The sequence below is a fragment of the Micropterus salmoides genome, unplaced genomic scaffold (assembly GCF_014851395.1).
Source record: "Micropterus salmoides isolate LMB-PRFRI ecotype aquatic unplaced genomic scaffold, ASM1485139v1 Ms_hic_scaffold_1070, whole genome shotgun sequence".
NCBI classification, from domain to species: domain Eukaryota; kingdom Metazoa; phylum Chordata; class Actinopteri; order Centrarchiformes; family Centrarchidae; genus Micropterus; species Micropterus salmoides.
The window spans coordinates 14671-27324 of NW_024040120.1; the positions used below are offsets into that span (position 1 = coordinate 14671).

The window sequence follows — 12654 nt, forward strand, 5'->3', positions numbered from 1 at the left end:
GGGGAAGAACATTTAAGCTCCTCAAGTTACTTTACTCGAGTATTTTTATTGCATGCTACTTTATACTTCTACTCCAATACATTTCAGAGGGAAATATTGTACTTTCTAGTTCCCCCCCCACTATTTTTTTTCTGACAGCCACCAGTAACAAACAGGACTAACGTTACATTTACTATTTTAGTACAATTTTGAGGTCGTTAATTTACTTGAGTATTTACATTTTCTGGTTCTTTTTATTTCTGACTCCACTACATTTCAGAGGGAAATATTGTACCCATTAAGTAACCAGTAAAAACGAGGATAACAGTTGGGGTATTCATTGATCTAAAAAAGCATTTGACACAATAAATCAGGAAATATTAATCAGTAAACTGGAACGAATCGGGATCAGGGGGGTAGTTCTAAACTGTGTAAGTAGTTATCTGAAAGAAAGACAACAATTTGTGAAGATGGGATATTATTCATCTGAATGTCTGGGCATGGCTTGTGGTGTCCCCCAGGGGTCAGTGTTGGGACCAAAGTTATTTTTATTATATATCAATGACATTTGTAAAGTATCTGAAGTATTGAATTTTGTATTATTTGCAGATGATACAAACATATTTGGTTCAGGGGACAGCTTACAGCAACTCTGGGAATCAATCACTTTAGAATTCAAGAAAATAAAAGAATGGTTTGACATAGACAGGTTATCAATAAATTTGAGTAAAACTACATTCATGGTATTTGGAAACTGTAAGTCAAATCATCAAGCACAGATACAGATAGAGGGTGTTAACATAGAACATAGAAAGAGTACATGAAAATAAATTCCTTGGAGTGATCATAGATGACAAGATTTGCTGGAAGCCTCACATAAAACACATCAAAACCAAACTGTCCAGAAGTATTGCAGTCCTAGCAAGAGCTAAGCACATTCTGGATCTTAAATCACTTCACATCCTGTACTGTTCACTATTGTTACCTTATTTGAATTACTGTGTAGAGGTTTGGGGAAGCACTCATCAACATTCACTACAGCCACTAGTCATAATGCAAAAAAGAGCCATGTCGGATTCATACAAATTCATTATTTCTACAATCTAAATTTCTAAAATACCATGATCTAATTGAATATCAAACTGCAGTATTCATGTTCAAACCAAGAAGTAGCCTATTGCCTGGGAATATCCAAAAGATGTTCTCTGAGAGGGAGGGAGGGTACGTTTTTAAGGGGAAGGGGAAATTTTAAGACTAATAGATTTAGAACAACAAGGAAAAGATTGTTTATCAATTTGCGGAGTTAAATTGTGGAACAAACTAAATGAGAACCTAAAGCAATGCCCAAACATATTCCTTTTCAAAAAAATGTACAAAGAAATTATTTTCAGCAGGTATCGAGAAGCACTGTAGTAAAAGTAGGAGTGCTCCTTTGTTTTTAGTTTTTTTGTCTTTTGTTTGTTTTGTTTTTTGGTTTTTTTTTGTATTTTTTGCTGTTTGAATAAGTACATAATCGAGGTTAGATAAATAAATACTTATCAGTAGTCACTTTAATATTGTGTATATAAAAAAATGTGTGTGCATGTGTATATATATGTATGGATGTATGTATGTATATAACAACATAATAAATATAAATATTGTAATTTGAAGGAATGTAAGAATTAAAGGGATAGGAGTATATAAGGTATTACTTCTTCCGATTCCTTTTCGCACATGTGATTGAAGTTTGTTTGCTGCTCATCTGTTATAGTTATCTGAGAGACAGACAACATTTTGTGAAGATGGGAGATTATTCATCTGAATGTCTGGGCATGGCTTGTGGTGTCCCCCAGGGGTCAGCGTTGGGACCAAAGTTATTTTTATTATATATCAATGACATTTGTAAAGTACCTTAAGTATTGAATTTTGTATTATTTTCAGATGATAAAAACATATTTGGTTCAGGGGACAGCTTTTTCTCCTATGTTTTTAAACATTGTTTTATTTATTTTTTTATATACTTTCTCTTGAAATAAAGATTTCAATTCAAAAATTCAATTCAATTCAATTCCAAGCAAAAACATGTAAGACAAATGTGAGGTTATTTTTAAAGTACTTCCCACTGTAAGCTTTGGAAATGAATACAGAGATGTATAATGACATGTGACATTTAAAAAAATGATAATTTAGGAGGTGAAATTATTAAATATTTTATTTTTGTACATTAATAATCATATGAGAAACTACAAAGATGCATGAATTTATCCATGCTGGCATTGTCTTTGTTTTGGCCTTCAGCAGCCTCGGATCTAGTTCTTCTGGTATTTCCTGGTATTTTCTGGTAAGTATTTCCTGGGAGTGATGAAATACTTCAGTCTGATTCATCCTGTTGCTTTGGCACATCCTGATTTTGCTGTCCTGAGGTCTTCAGCACCGGCTCAAAATACGGTCTGTAGATATAAATACCACCTGCGACTCCAAGCAGTGTGGCGAAGGCCATCTGTGTGAAGGGTATTCTTCTTCTAAACATGACTTATTTTATATGAAATTCCAATTTTGAGACACAAGATGATCCTAAAGAAGAAGAAGAGTAAAGTCGTGTTATCCAAGACACTTTATCTGCTAACTCAGAATTATAATGTACAAATCTTTTTATCCTTTTGCATCTCCTGTGCTCTGTTGAATGTTACATGTTCCTGCAAAACTTTAAGCATAACTTACTGCATGGATGTAACTACCCTATACACAGTGCAAGATAACTGCTGTGTTGCTGGCTGCACTGGACCAACGCTATTGTTTTAATAGTACATCCGGAGTCACCACTGTATTTCACACTTCCCTAAACCAGAGATAAAAACTATTTTTATAAGTAATAGAGTGTGAGGTAGTCCATGTTCTACCACCCTCAGACAAAATTGTGCTTAGTCCAGAAGACAGTCCAAGACTCATGGCACTACAATCCAAGGAGAACTGAAGCTGAGGCTGAAAACTGAACAGTTGCCCATCTCCATATGCTATCTGACATGCATTGTTAAGAGTCTATAGTCTTTATCATATAAGCTAAATATAAAATAATAATAAAAACTTTATTTATTTTATGCATTTAGAACAAAGCCTATGCATTAGGGTAATGGCAGTATTAACTGAAAAAAATACCTAATATTTACAGGTATAATGATTAAGTCATCATCAAACACGTATATTTTGCACTAGGATAGATACTTCAATTAATCAATCAGCATGAACTCAATAGAATCATTAGTCTGCCACAATAATGTGCACTATGGTCAAACAAACTATTGTGCATTACAAAGGTGATTGTTTTCACTGACTGCAAAACTTTTTTCAAATAGAAGTAATTATATTTTAATGAGTCTTATTTTGAAAAATACAGACCGGTTGATCACAAAGCGCCTGCTAGCTTGACCGTTTCCTCACCGTTTATCTGAATACAACGTACACATGACATTTTAAGTTGGTTTAGAGGCGATTCTGTAACATTCATAACTCACCGAGGAAGCAGTTTATTCGAAGTGGAATCACCAAACAGACAGACAGAAAAACACAGAGGCAAAAACACAAGATACGCCAAGTTGACTTGTGTGCAGCATGAAAGCTTTCTTCTTCTTCTTCTTCTTCTTCTCCTCTGAATTCTGGCAGAAGAAGCTACAGTTCGCCACCTAGCGGAGAGTGCAGCTTCCTGCAACTTGAGTTTAAATCATTTAAGTAGTGGTAGAAGGGGCGGCGCGGTGGTGCACTGTCGCCTCACAGCAAGAAGGTCGTGGGTTCGAACCCCGGTTGCCCCGGCCTCTCTGTGTGGAGTTTGCATGTTCTCCCCGTGGGTTCTCTCCGGGTGCTCCGGCTTCCTCCCACCATCCAAAGTCATGCAGATTAGATTAATTGGTGTCTCCAAAATTGTCCTTAGGTGTGGATGTGAGTGTGAGTGGTTGTCTGCCTATGTGTGGCCCTGCAATGGACTGGCGACCTGTCCAGGGTGTACCTGGATAAGCGGTTGACGGTGGATGGATGCATGAAAATGTATGCAAGTATATTTAGGAACATTAGTTAAAGTAGGTCTGTTGGTACTCAATGCAGAAAAATGTTCCCTGTAAATGTTGTTACTTCATTAGTTTATTTTTACTCATGCAGTGATTTAGAAGCAGGATTTTGCTGTTGTAACTAATTTTTTAACTATTTTATATGGGATTGCAACTAATGATATTATTACCATTAAATAATTTTCATTATGGATTAATCTGTTTTATCAATTGATTGTTTGGTTTGTTATATTCTGAAACTAGTGAGAAATGCCATCACAGTAACCCAGATCCCAAAGTGACACCATCACATTGTTTTGTTGATCTAATAGTACAACATTTTAAGTTAATCAACTAATTAAAAGGGAAAGCAGTAAATCCTCACTTTGTGGAGCTGGAAGCATGAAATGACTTTTATGACGATTATCAAAATAGTTGCCAATTAAGATAAAATCACAATTTTTTACAAAGTCACCACTTTGAGATGGTTATTAATAACTAAGCGGTTTTGTGTCAGTAAAAATTAAACATTTTGATATGCTATTTTACTCAAGTCCAAACTCTGACCTTAGCATGCTGTAATTCAAACTCAATTATTTTTTAGTTTCTCATATCATAGTAGTGATGTAATCTGAGTGATGTCTTTTGTATCTATAATTTTTACCGTGAGTAGTTTTATTTTGGTCCTATTTAACATTTCCTTAATTTCTGCTCTGTGAAATGTTCCTTTATACTTACTTTATATTTATCAGATGAAAATTTGCCCAAACGTCTCTGAGGCTCATCGATCGGACTGGACCTTTACTTTGAAGTCGGGAAACAATGGTCCACCGGAAGTAACTCTGAGTGCGGAAGTGCAGCCAAACCTCTGAGCTCCTTCCACTTTGTGCCGCTGGACGTTAATATAAAGTCATGTCGCTTAGTGGAAGCTGTACAAGTTTAATACTGCTGGTTAAATAAACGAAAGGTTGTTCACCTGCAGCACCTGATCAACTGCTGATAGTTTGTGTTAATCTCGTGTATTTAAAATTCATTGTTCCTGATTTCCTTGTGTGGAAGAGTTCAATCAGCTCCTGAATCTCACTTAACATACCTGACCTGCCTCCTGACAGGTGTAGCTGCTAAGTCGAAAGACACAATGTCCTGATGGAGAATATCCGATCACGTCTGAAATTGACAGGGAATAAAGTCGAAGATGTAAAACTTAGGAAAAGAAAATCTCAACTTTACGCAAAGGAAGATGAATCCCCTCTTAACAACGGTGGGTCCCCTGACAGGATAGTGATACTTTCATTACACCTGTGTGCTGCGTGGTGGAAATAAAGGAGTAATATTGCTAATATGAAGTGACCTTTTTACTCCACAGGTGTGCTGAGAGTTGTTGTGTTTTCTGTGGCGTTCAGGCTGATCAACTGCTTTCTGGTCCAGACCAGCTTCGTCCCCGATGAGTACTGGCAGTCTCTGGAGGTCTCCCATCATATGGTCTTCAAATATCCTTTGACACTATCACCTGCAGCAGTGCGGGCGGTTGTAAGAAAAACGTTCATTGTATATTAATGTGTATTTTTGTTCTCATTAACATATTCATTCACAATTTTTGATCAATAATGATCATCAGATTCTCACATCCCAAAATGGTGTATTCAAATAGTTTAATCTGCAGCAACCCAAACATCAGTTTGTCTCCATTGTTCAGATGGTCTCATCCTGTAACTTTTAATGATTTCGGGTTCTCTTCCCACACCTTACGTCTTTATTTAACCAGGTAGGCTAAGTATTGAGGTTGGGAACCTCTCTTGCAAAGGACACCTGGCCACGTTGATCTAATATATAGCTGCAGACGAAACAAAACACAATCAGGCAACGGATAAAACAATATTAACAAGGCTAGAATAAGCCGGAGGAAAAAAAATATGCAGAGGTAGAAAAGTTAGAAATCACATGTAAATAAACGCTTCAGATTGCTGCTGTATGTCTGTATGTGAAAATTAACATAAAAAAGCTGTATTCAAGTTTAACAAGTAAAACTTTAATGTGTGAGGCTGAAACCAAACCTTGATAGTATTTTTCTTCTTATTATTATATTTTATGCTGTTAACAACCTTAACAGTGTGACTTATGGGTACCTGACGTGGGAATGGAAGGCAGGACTAAGAGGATTCTTCTATCCACTCTTCTTTGCATTCATATATAAGACATTACACTTCATCAACTACGACTCAGTCTATCTCCTGGCAAGTTCACACATCTTCTACTCACAACTTTTATATCAGCATGTCTTTGACCAAATTAATTTCTAAAGTCATTTTGGTTCACTCATCCTGGTCTGGTTGGTTTTGCAGATATGGCTCCCACGAATAATTCAAGCGCTCCTGGCTGCGTTCGCAGACGTGAAATTCTACTTCCTCATCCGCACGTTAGAAAGTCGTGATGTTGCAAAATGGACGGTAAAGCGTCTACTTGTATACGCTGTGATTCATCTGACCGTATGCAGATTGTGTTTTAATTTGAGGAGAATACAATTGAGGAAAGTGTTTTATTGTAATGAATGGAGAACGCAGAAATGATTTTAAGCGCACCAAACATGGTTAATCTGTATTTTTATGTGTATTGTAATATTATCCATGCTGTACATTATTCAGTGGGGTTTTTGTTGTCTTTTACCTTGACTTTTCTTTACATTTAAAAAACTGTTTTGGATTGTTTTGGATGCATTTCCATCCATCATTAAAAACAGCAGGACAAACAGCATAAAAAAACAAATACAGTAAATAATAATAAACAGTGTGAAATCATGAGGAGACTATGCACACTTGTTGAACACATTTTGAGGTGTCTTTCTTGCAGTTCCATGCTGTCTCTGGTCTCTAGTCACCTAAAATACAAGACATTCCTCACGGTTTCCCCTTGTTTTATTAGTTCTTCTGCCATCTGTGCTCGTGGTTCTCTTGGTACTGCTGCACGAGGACTCTGACCAACAGCATGGAGACCACCATCACTTCTCTGGCTCTGTTTTACTTTCCCCTGCCCGGGTCCAAAACACACAGCAGGTCTAGACTCATTACAGCTTTCCTTGTTTCTAAGTGCCCCCTCTCTGAAAATAGATAATTTACAGACACTGTTATGTTTTTCCAGCAAAAAGTATTTGACCCTGGTCGCCCTGGCTGTCATTGTTCGACCGACAGCCCTCATTGTCTGGTTTCCTCTGCTGATGTACCATTTCTGGCAGGAAGATAACAAACTGAGACTCATCACGCATAACTTCATTCCTATAGGGTTTGTACTTTTAATCTCCCCTAAACATTTACTTTTTTTAATCTCTGTGTCTTTTATAGCTATAATCCATTTACCCCTTATTTCCAGAGCTGTGGCAGTTGTGATTTCAACTGTGATCGACTGCATATTCTATGAAAAGGTAAAAGATGTGATTTTTAAATGACAGTAACTGCTGCTGATGAAGTCAAATGTAACAGCTGCGCTCTCTGTTTTTCAGTGGACCATGGTGCAGTTCAACTTCCTGAGGTTTAACATCTTCTATGGCGTGGCTGATTTCTACGGCTCTCATCCCTGGCACTGGTACTTCACTCAGGGGTTTGCTGTCGTGATCGGCCCTCATCTTCCACTCTTTCTCCATGGGTGCACCATCGCCTTCAAAAGATACAAGATTCTGTTGGCAGCAGTCGTCTGGACACTTGTGGTTTACAGGTAAAATGTCTGCGTTCTCATTGATGGGCTCGTATTGATGAAACTCAGGGGTAGGGCTGGGCGATATCGCCAAACATGTTATCACCATAAAGACATTTCATATTATATTATGAATTATACTCGATATCGATAATTATCATGATAAATATCAAATCATTATTTCTTTCAAGTTTAAAGGCTGACTTTTGTTTCTGATTTAAAAGTTGAAGAAATCAGATGGCTAATTATGTGGTTAAACTTTTCTTTATGGTCAGAACGTGACAAACACTTGATGCCAAACAGTGGATCACTTAACAAATCTGAGGTGGAATGATTCTGATTAAAAAAAAATTTCAACAAATATGATTAGTAAATCGTTTTTCAGTCCCTTTTCCTCAACAAAATAAATATTTTAGTAGAAAAATTAAATGCAAATTCATTAGTGATTCAAATGAATTAAATCAAACATTTGTTGATGATATATTGAACATTTGTTATATTGTTATTGAGGAATATTATATCGCGATAATTATCACTATTGGTTTATTGCCCAGCCCTACTCAGGAGGGAAAGAGTTATTGCTGAAAGTGAAGAGTAAGACATAATTGTGAAATGTTGGAGTAACATTTAAGAGCAGCTGTCAAGAGATCACATGATTAATCACATTTGTGCTCAGAGTAAGTATAACATGCCATTATTTACTGTCAACAACAACATTCCTCAAACTTTCTCAGTGATATGCTATTATTGTGGATTTTCTTTGTGGCTCCAGTGGCAATAAATGTGAGAAATAAGCAGTAATCTAATAGGGATAAAATAACAGATGGTAAGTGGTATAACATCCTATCAAACATGTGTCTGGAGATAGCAGCTTACAAGAAAGCAGCAGCTGCAAATAGTCCATTATCCTGTTCTGAATGACTCGTGTTGCTTCAGGTAACAAACTAATAATATTTCATACAGTCATTCAAAAACATTTTCCAGAAGGTGTTCACATCTGTTTCTACGCTGTTAGTCATCTCAAATCTACTCTTAACAATTCAGTCCTCTGGAGCTCTCCTAAACATGTCCAAATAAATTCCATAAATACGTTTTAATACTTAATTAATTCATTTTTTAAAGATGCCCTGTGGAGTTTTCTTGTAAAGAGAGTTATGTTTACGTTCATTGTTAGTCACAAAGTGCATTTCCTTGAAGCTCTAACAAATGTGTCACGTGAATTTATTTCCTCATTTTGTGGGGGATAATTTTGAAACCTGTATCGTTGACTTGCTAGCTGTCTTCTTCCTTACTGCCTTTGCTCGTGCATTTATGTTTTTACTGATGCGTTGCTGCCACCTGTCATCAGTGGAGTAGTGTGAAACAACTGGCAGGACTGTGTGTCGCGGACGTGAGATGAAACAAAACAGGAAGTCTCTCATGAAAACATTCTTCCATAGTGCTACTGGTGGTCAGAACCGCCACCGTGTTTCACTTCACGCACTTTGAGGAGCAGGTCCTGGTTGGTCAAGATGTTTTTATGCTCGGCTGACAAACTGACATGTTTAAATCTTTTGCTCCAGTTTGCTTCCTCACAAGGAGTTCAGGTTCATCTACCCGGTGTTGCCGTTCTGTATGGTGTTCTGTGGTAAGTTCCTTAATTTCTCATGAAAAATTTCTTTGCGGTAAAGAACAGCTGGGTGTGTGTATTTATACTTCTTCTGCTATAGGGATATCTTTGGCTAACTTGAAAGCGTGGCGACGAGCTGCTGCGTTCGTCTTGTTGGCGAGTAACCTGGTTGCGGCGCTGTACACCGGCCTGATCCACCAGCGAGGCACTCTGGATGTCATGAGCCGTCTCCAAAACACTTTGTGACGTCAGCAGCACCTCCACTCCCTCGCGGCCGGACGTCCTGCTCCTCATGCCCTGCCACTCAACGCCTTTTTACAGGTACGGGACACACATTTGTCACACGTGGGTGGACGGTCTGCAGATGATGAGCTGCATGAACGGGGATGAGGTTGTTCTTATCAAAGAGAAGGAGCTCACGATGGAAACAATATAAAATCAGGGAACTTGTGTAAAATGCTTACACTTGTTGTGGTTCAAGTTTATTCTTGATTGGTAAAAACAATCTCAAATCAAGGTCCATTTAGTAGCTGTTGTTGAAGTCCAACGAAGGTTGAGGTCAAGGGCAACTGGGCTTGGTTGAAGATACTAGAAGATGTTTTGTCCGTCATCCAAGAGACTTCTTCAGTTCTGACTGACTGGTAGGGAAACTCAGCTATTTAACCTCTGTGATCGTTAGCTAGATCGTCGATACCTCTGGTTTGTAAGTGCTCCTGGCTGTGGTAACGACAGTCGTCATGGTCGTTTGAGCCACCCATGGCCAAGTCTGAAACCATCGTTGGCATCTTCACCTGAGGCCAAGAGGAAATGCTTGTTGAGTTTCCTGGGAAGTGATGAAGGACAGCATTGTAAGTGGGGGATAAGTAGTGGCGTAGACCCCCTCCTCTATTCAGCGACGGCTTCTCAACCCGGGTGTAGATGGCTTCCTTGACACCTCTTTCAAACCCTCCATCTTCTCTGTCTAAAATGTGCACCTGGTGGTCCTCAAACAAGTGTCCTTTATCCTTCAGATGTAAATAAGCTGCTGAGTCTTGACCTGAGGAGTTGGCCCTTCTGTGTTGAGCCATGCAATGTACAGTTCTGTGCATTCCTCACTGCACTGGATCGCATACACTAGATTGCTTTTCTTGCATTGGGTGTGTGGTCTTTGGGGTTTACCAGTATCTGTCTTAGTGTGTTGGTAACACACCCCACCACATTGAAACAAAATTCGAGGACTGAAACCGGACCCAGATGAAACCATGGTGTCCTATGATGCGACCTCTTTGTTCACCTGCATCCCCACCATGGAGCCAATAGAATCGGTAAGGAAACGGCTACTACAAGACAACACCCTGGACAACAGAACCAGCCTCAGCCCTGACCAGATCTGTAAATGACTCTGCCTCTGTTTAAACACCACCTATTTCCAATACAATGGAGGAGTCTACAGAACAAAAGCATGGCTATGCCATGGGTTCACCAGTGTCACCTATTGTGGCTTACATCTACATGGTAGAAGTGGAGGGTAAAGCCCTTAACTCCTTCAGAGGAACAGCACCGAGCCGCTGGTACAGATACTGTATGTCGATGACACTTGGGTCAAAATTAAAACCCAAGAATTGCAAGCCCTCTCAGAACACATCAACTCCGTGGACAGTAACATTAAGTTCACACGAAAAGATGTCCACAACAACAGTTTAGCTTTCCTGGACTGTGCTGTTCACATTGAAAAGGACAGGAGCCTGCACACTGGAGTGTCCAGGAAACCCCCACACACGGATCAATACTTACTTTTTGATTCCCACTACCCACTGGAACACAAGCAAGGGGTCATCAGAACACTGCACCGCAGAGCGGAAAACATACCAACAAGTGCAAAAGCCAGAGGGAAGGAACAGAACCACCTGAAGGGGGCACTTAGAGCCCGTGGATACCCTAAATGGACCTTTGTGAAAACAGCCACAAAATCCAGGAAGAAGAACAAAACTACAGGGGATGAGAAGAAGAAGGTCAAACGCAACAACATTGTGATTCCATACGTGTCTGGAGTATCAGAGAAACTCAGGAGGATTTTCAACAAACACAACAGGTGCACATTTTAGACAGAGAAGATGGAGGGTTTGAAAGAGGTGTCAAGGAAGCCATCTACACCTGGGTTGAGAAGCCGTCACTGAATAGAGGAGGGGTCTACGCCACTACTTATCCCCCACTTACAATGCTGTCCTTTCATCACTTCCCAGGAAACTCAACAAGCATTTCCTCTTGGCCTCAGGTGAAGATGCCAACGATGGTGTTCAGACTTGGCCATGGGTGGCTCAAACAACCATGACGACTGTCGTTACCACAGCCAAGAGCACTTACAAACCAGAGGTATCGACGATCCTAGCTAACGATCACAGAGGTTAAATAGCTGAGTTTCCCTACCAGTCAGTCAGAACTGAAGAAGTCTCTTGGATGACGGACAAAACGTCTTCTAGTATCTTCAACCAAGCCCAGTTGCCCTTGACCTCAACCTTCGTTGGATAACTATGACCTGGATGACTGAGAACCTTCACAGACTGTTATTGAAGCTTTTGACCACATAATTTGTGTCACAGTAATGGCACAAACTGAATCTCCTGATGAAGACCATGTGATACAGTCGAAAGCTCCAGAACAGCTATTAAAGTGTGAATGAGGTGAAAATGTTTTGTCATCTGTACATTAGTGCATTATTATATACATTACTAGCTTATAGGGGTGGGTATAGTTTGAAATACTGGTGGCAACACCTGTTTTTGTTTTTACCTTTCTGTGAGGAAAACTTTTCTACCAAAACCTATTTTATGTTTTGTAGTTGTACAAGAACTTTGCCTCCATTAAAAAATAACAACATAAAAATAGTGATTTATATCAAGAAATATCTGATCAAAGTGAAAACAGCCTAGATTCAGTGCCAACTTTTGATAATTTCCAATTCTTAATGCTCTATATATATTTAGATTATTGTTGAGGCTTCATGCAAAGCCCTACTAGCTCTGTGTATTTAATAATGACTGAACAGTTTTCTGATCTGTGGACAGTAGAGCAGCTTCGATACAGATACTATAACAGCACTGACTTAAGTGGCTGCACAGATTTAATTGTCTGCTCAGTTACATTTACATTATTTATTAATTTAGCTGACGCTTTTATCCAAAGCGACTTACAATTGATCTACATGTCAGAGTATGTTGTTAGAGGCTATTATATTCTAAATGTAAATAACACGTCATCCATGACTGAATATGAATATATTCTGATTTGTTTGTACTAAAATAACTTTTTTCATCTGGGCTGATGTTAAAATATCCCACATAACACTAGAACGTCCCCTTGTGTCGTACTCGTCCTTACTACCAA

At 38.8% G+C, this 12654-nt stretch overlaps 1 protein-coding gene across 1 annotated transcript; it reads left to right on the forward strand.

The window, feature by feature from the left end:
- Positions 1 to 4911: 4911 nt before the first annotated feature.
- On the forward strand, positions 4912 to 11901 carry LOC119896804 (GPI mannosyltransferase 3-like). The gene is given in 13 exon segments (XM_038710244.1): positions 4912 to 5000; positions 5111 to 5259; positions 5365 to 5488; positions 6115 to 6232; positions 6341 to 6445; positions 6918 to 7048; positions 7134 to 7274; positions 7362 to 7413; positions 7492 to 7703; positions 9245 to 9309; positions 9392 to 9528; positions 9530 to 9612; positions 11871 to 11901. Coding segments are annotated over 12 exon segments (1299 nt in total). The 5' UTR covers positions 4912 to 5000; positions 5111 to 5144; the 3' UTR covers positions 11887 to 11901.
- Positions 11902 to 12654: the final 753 nt, after the last annotated feature.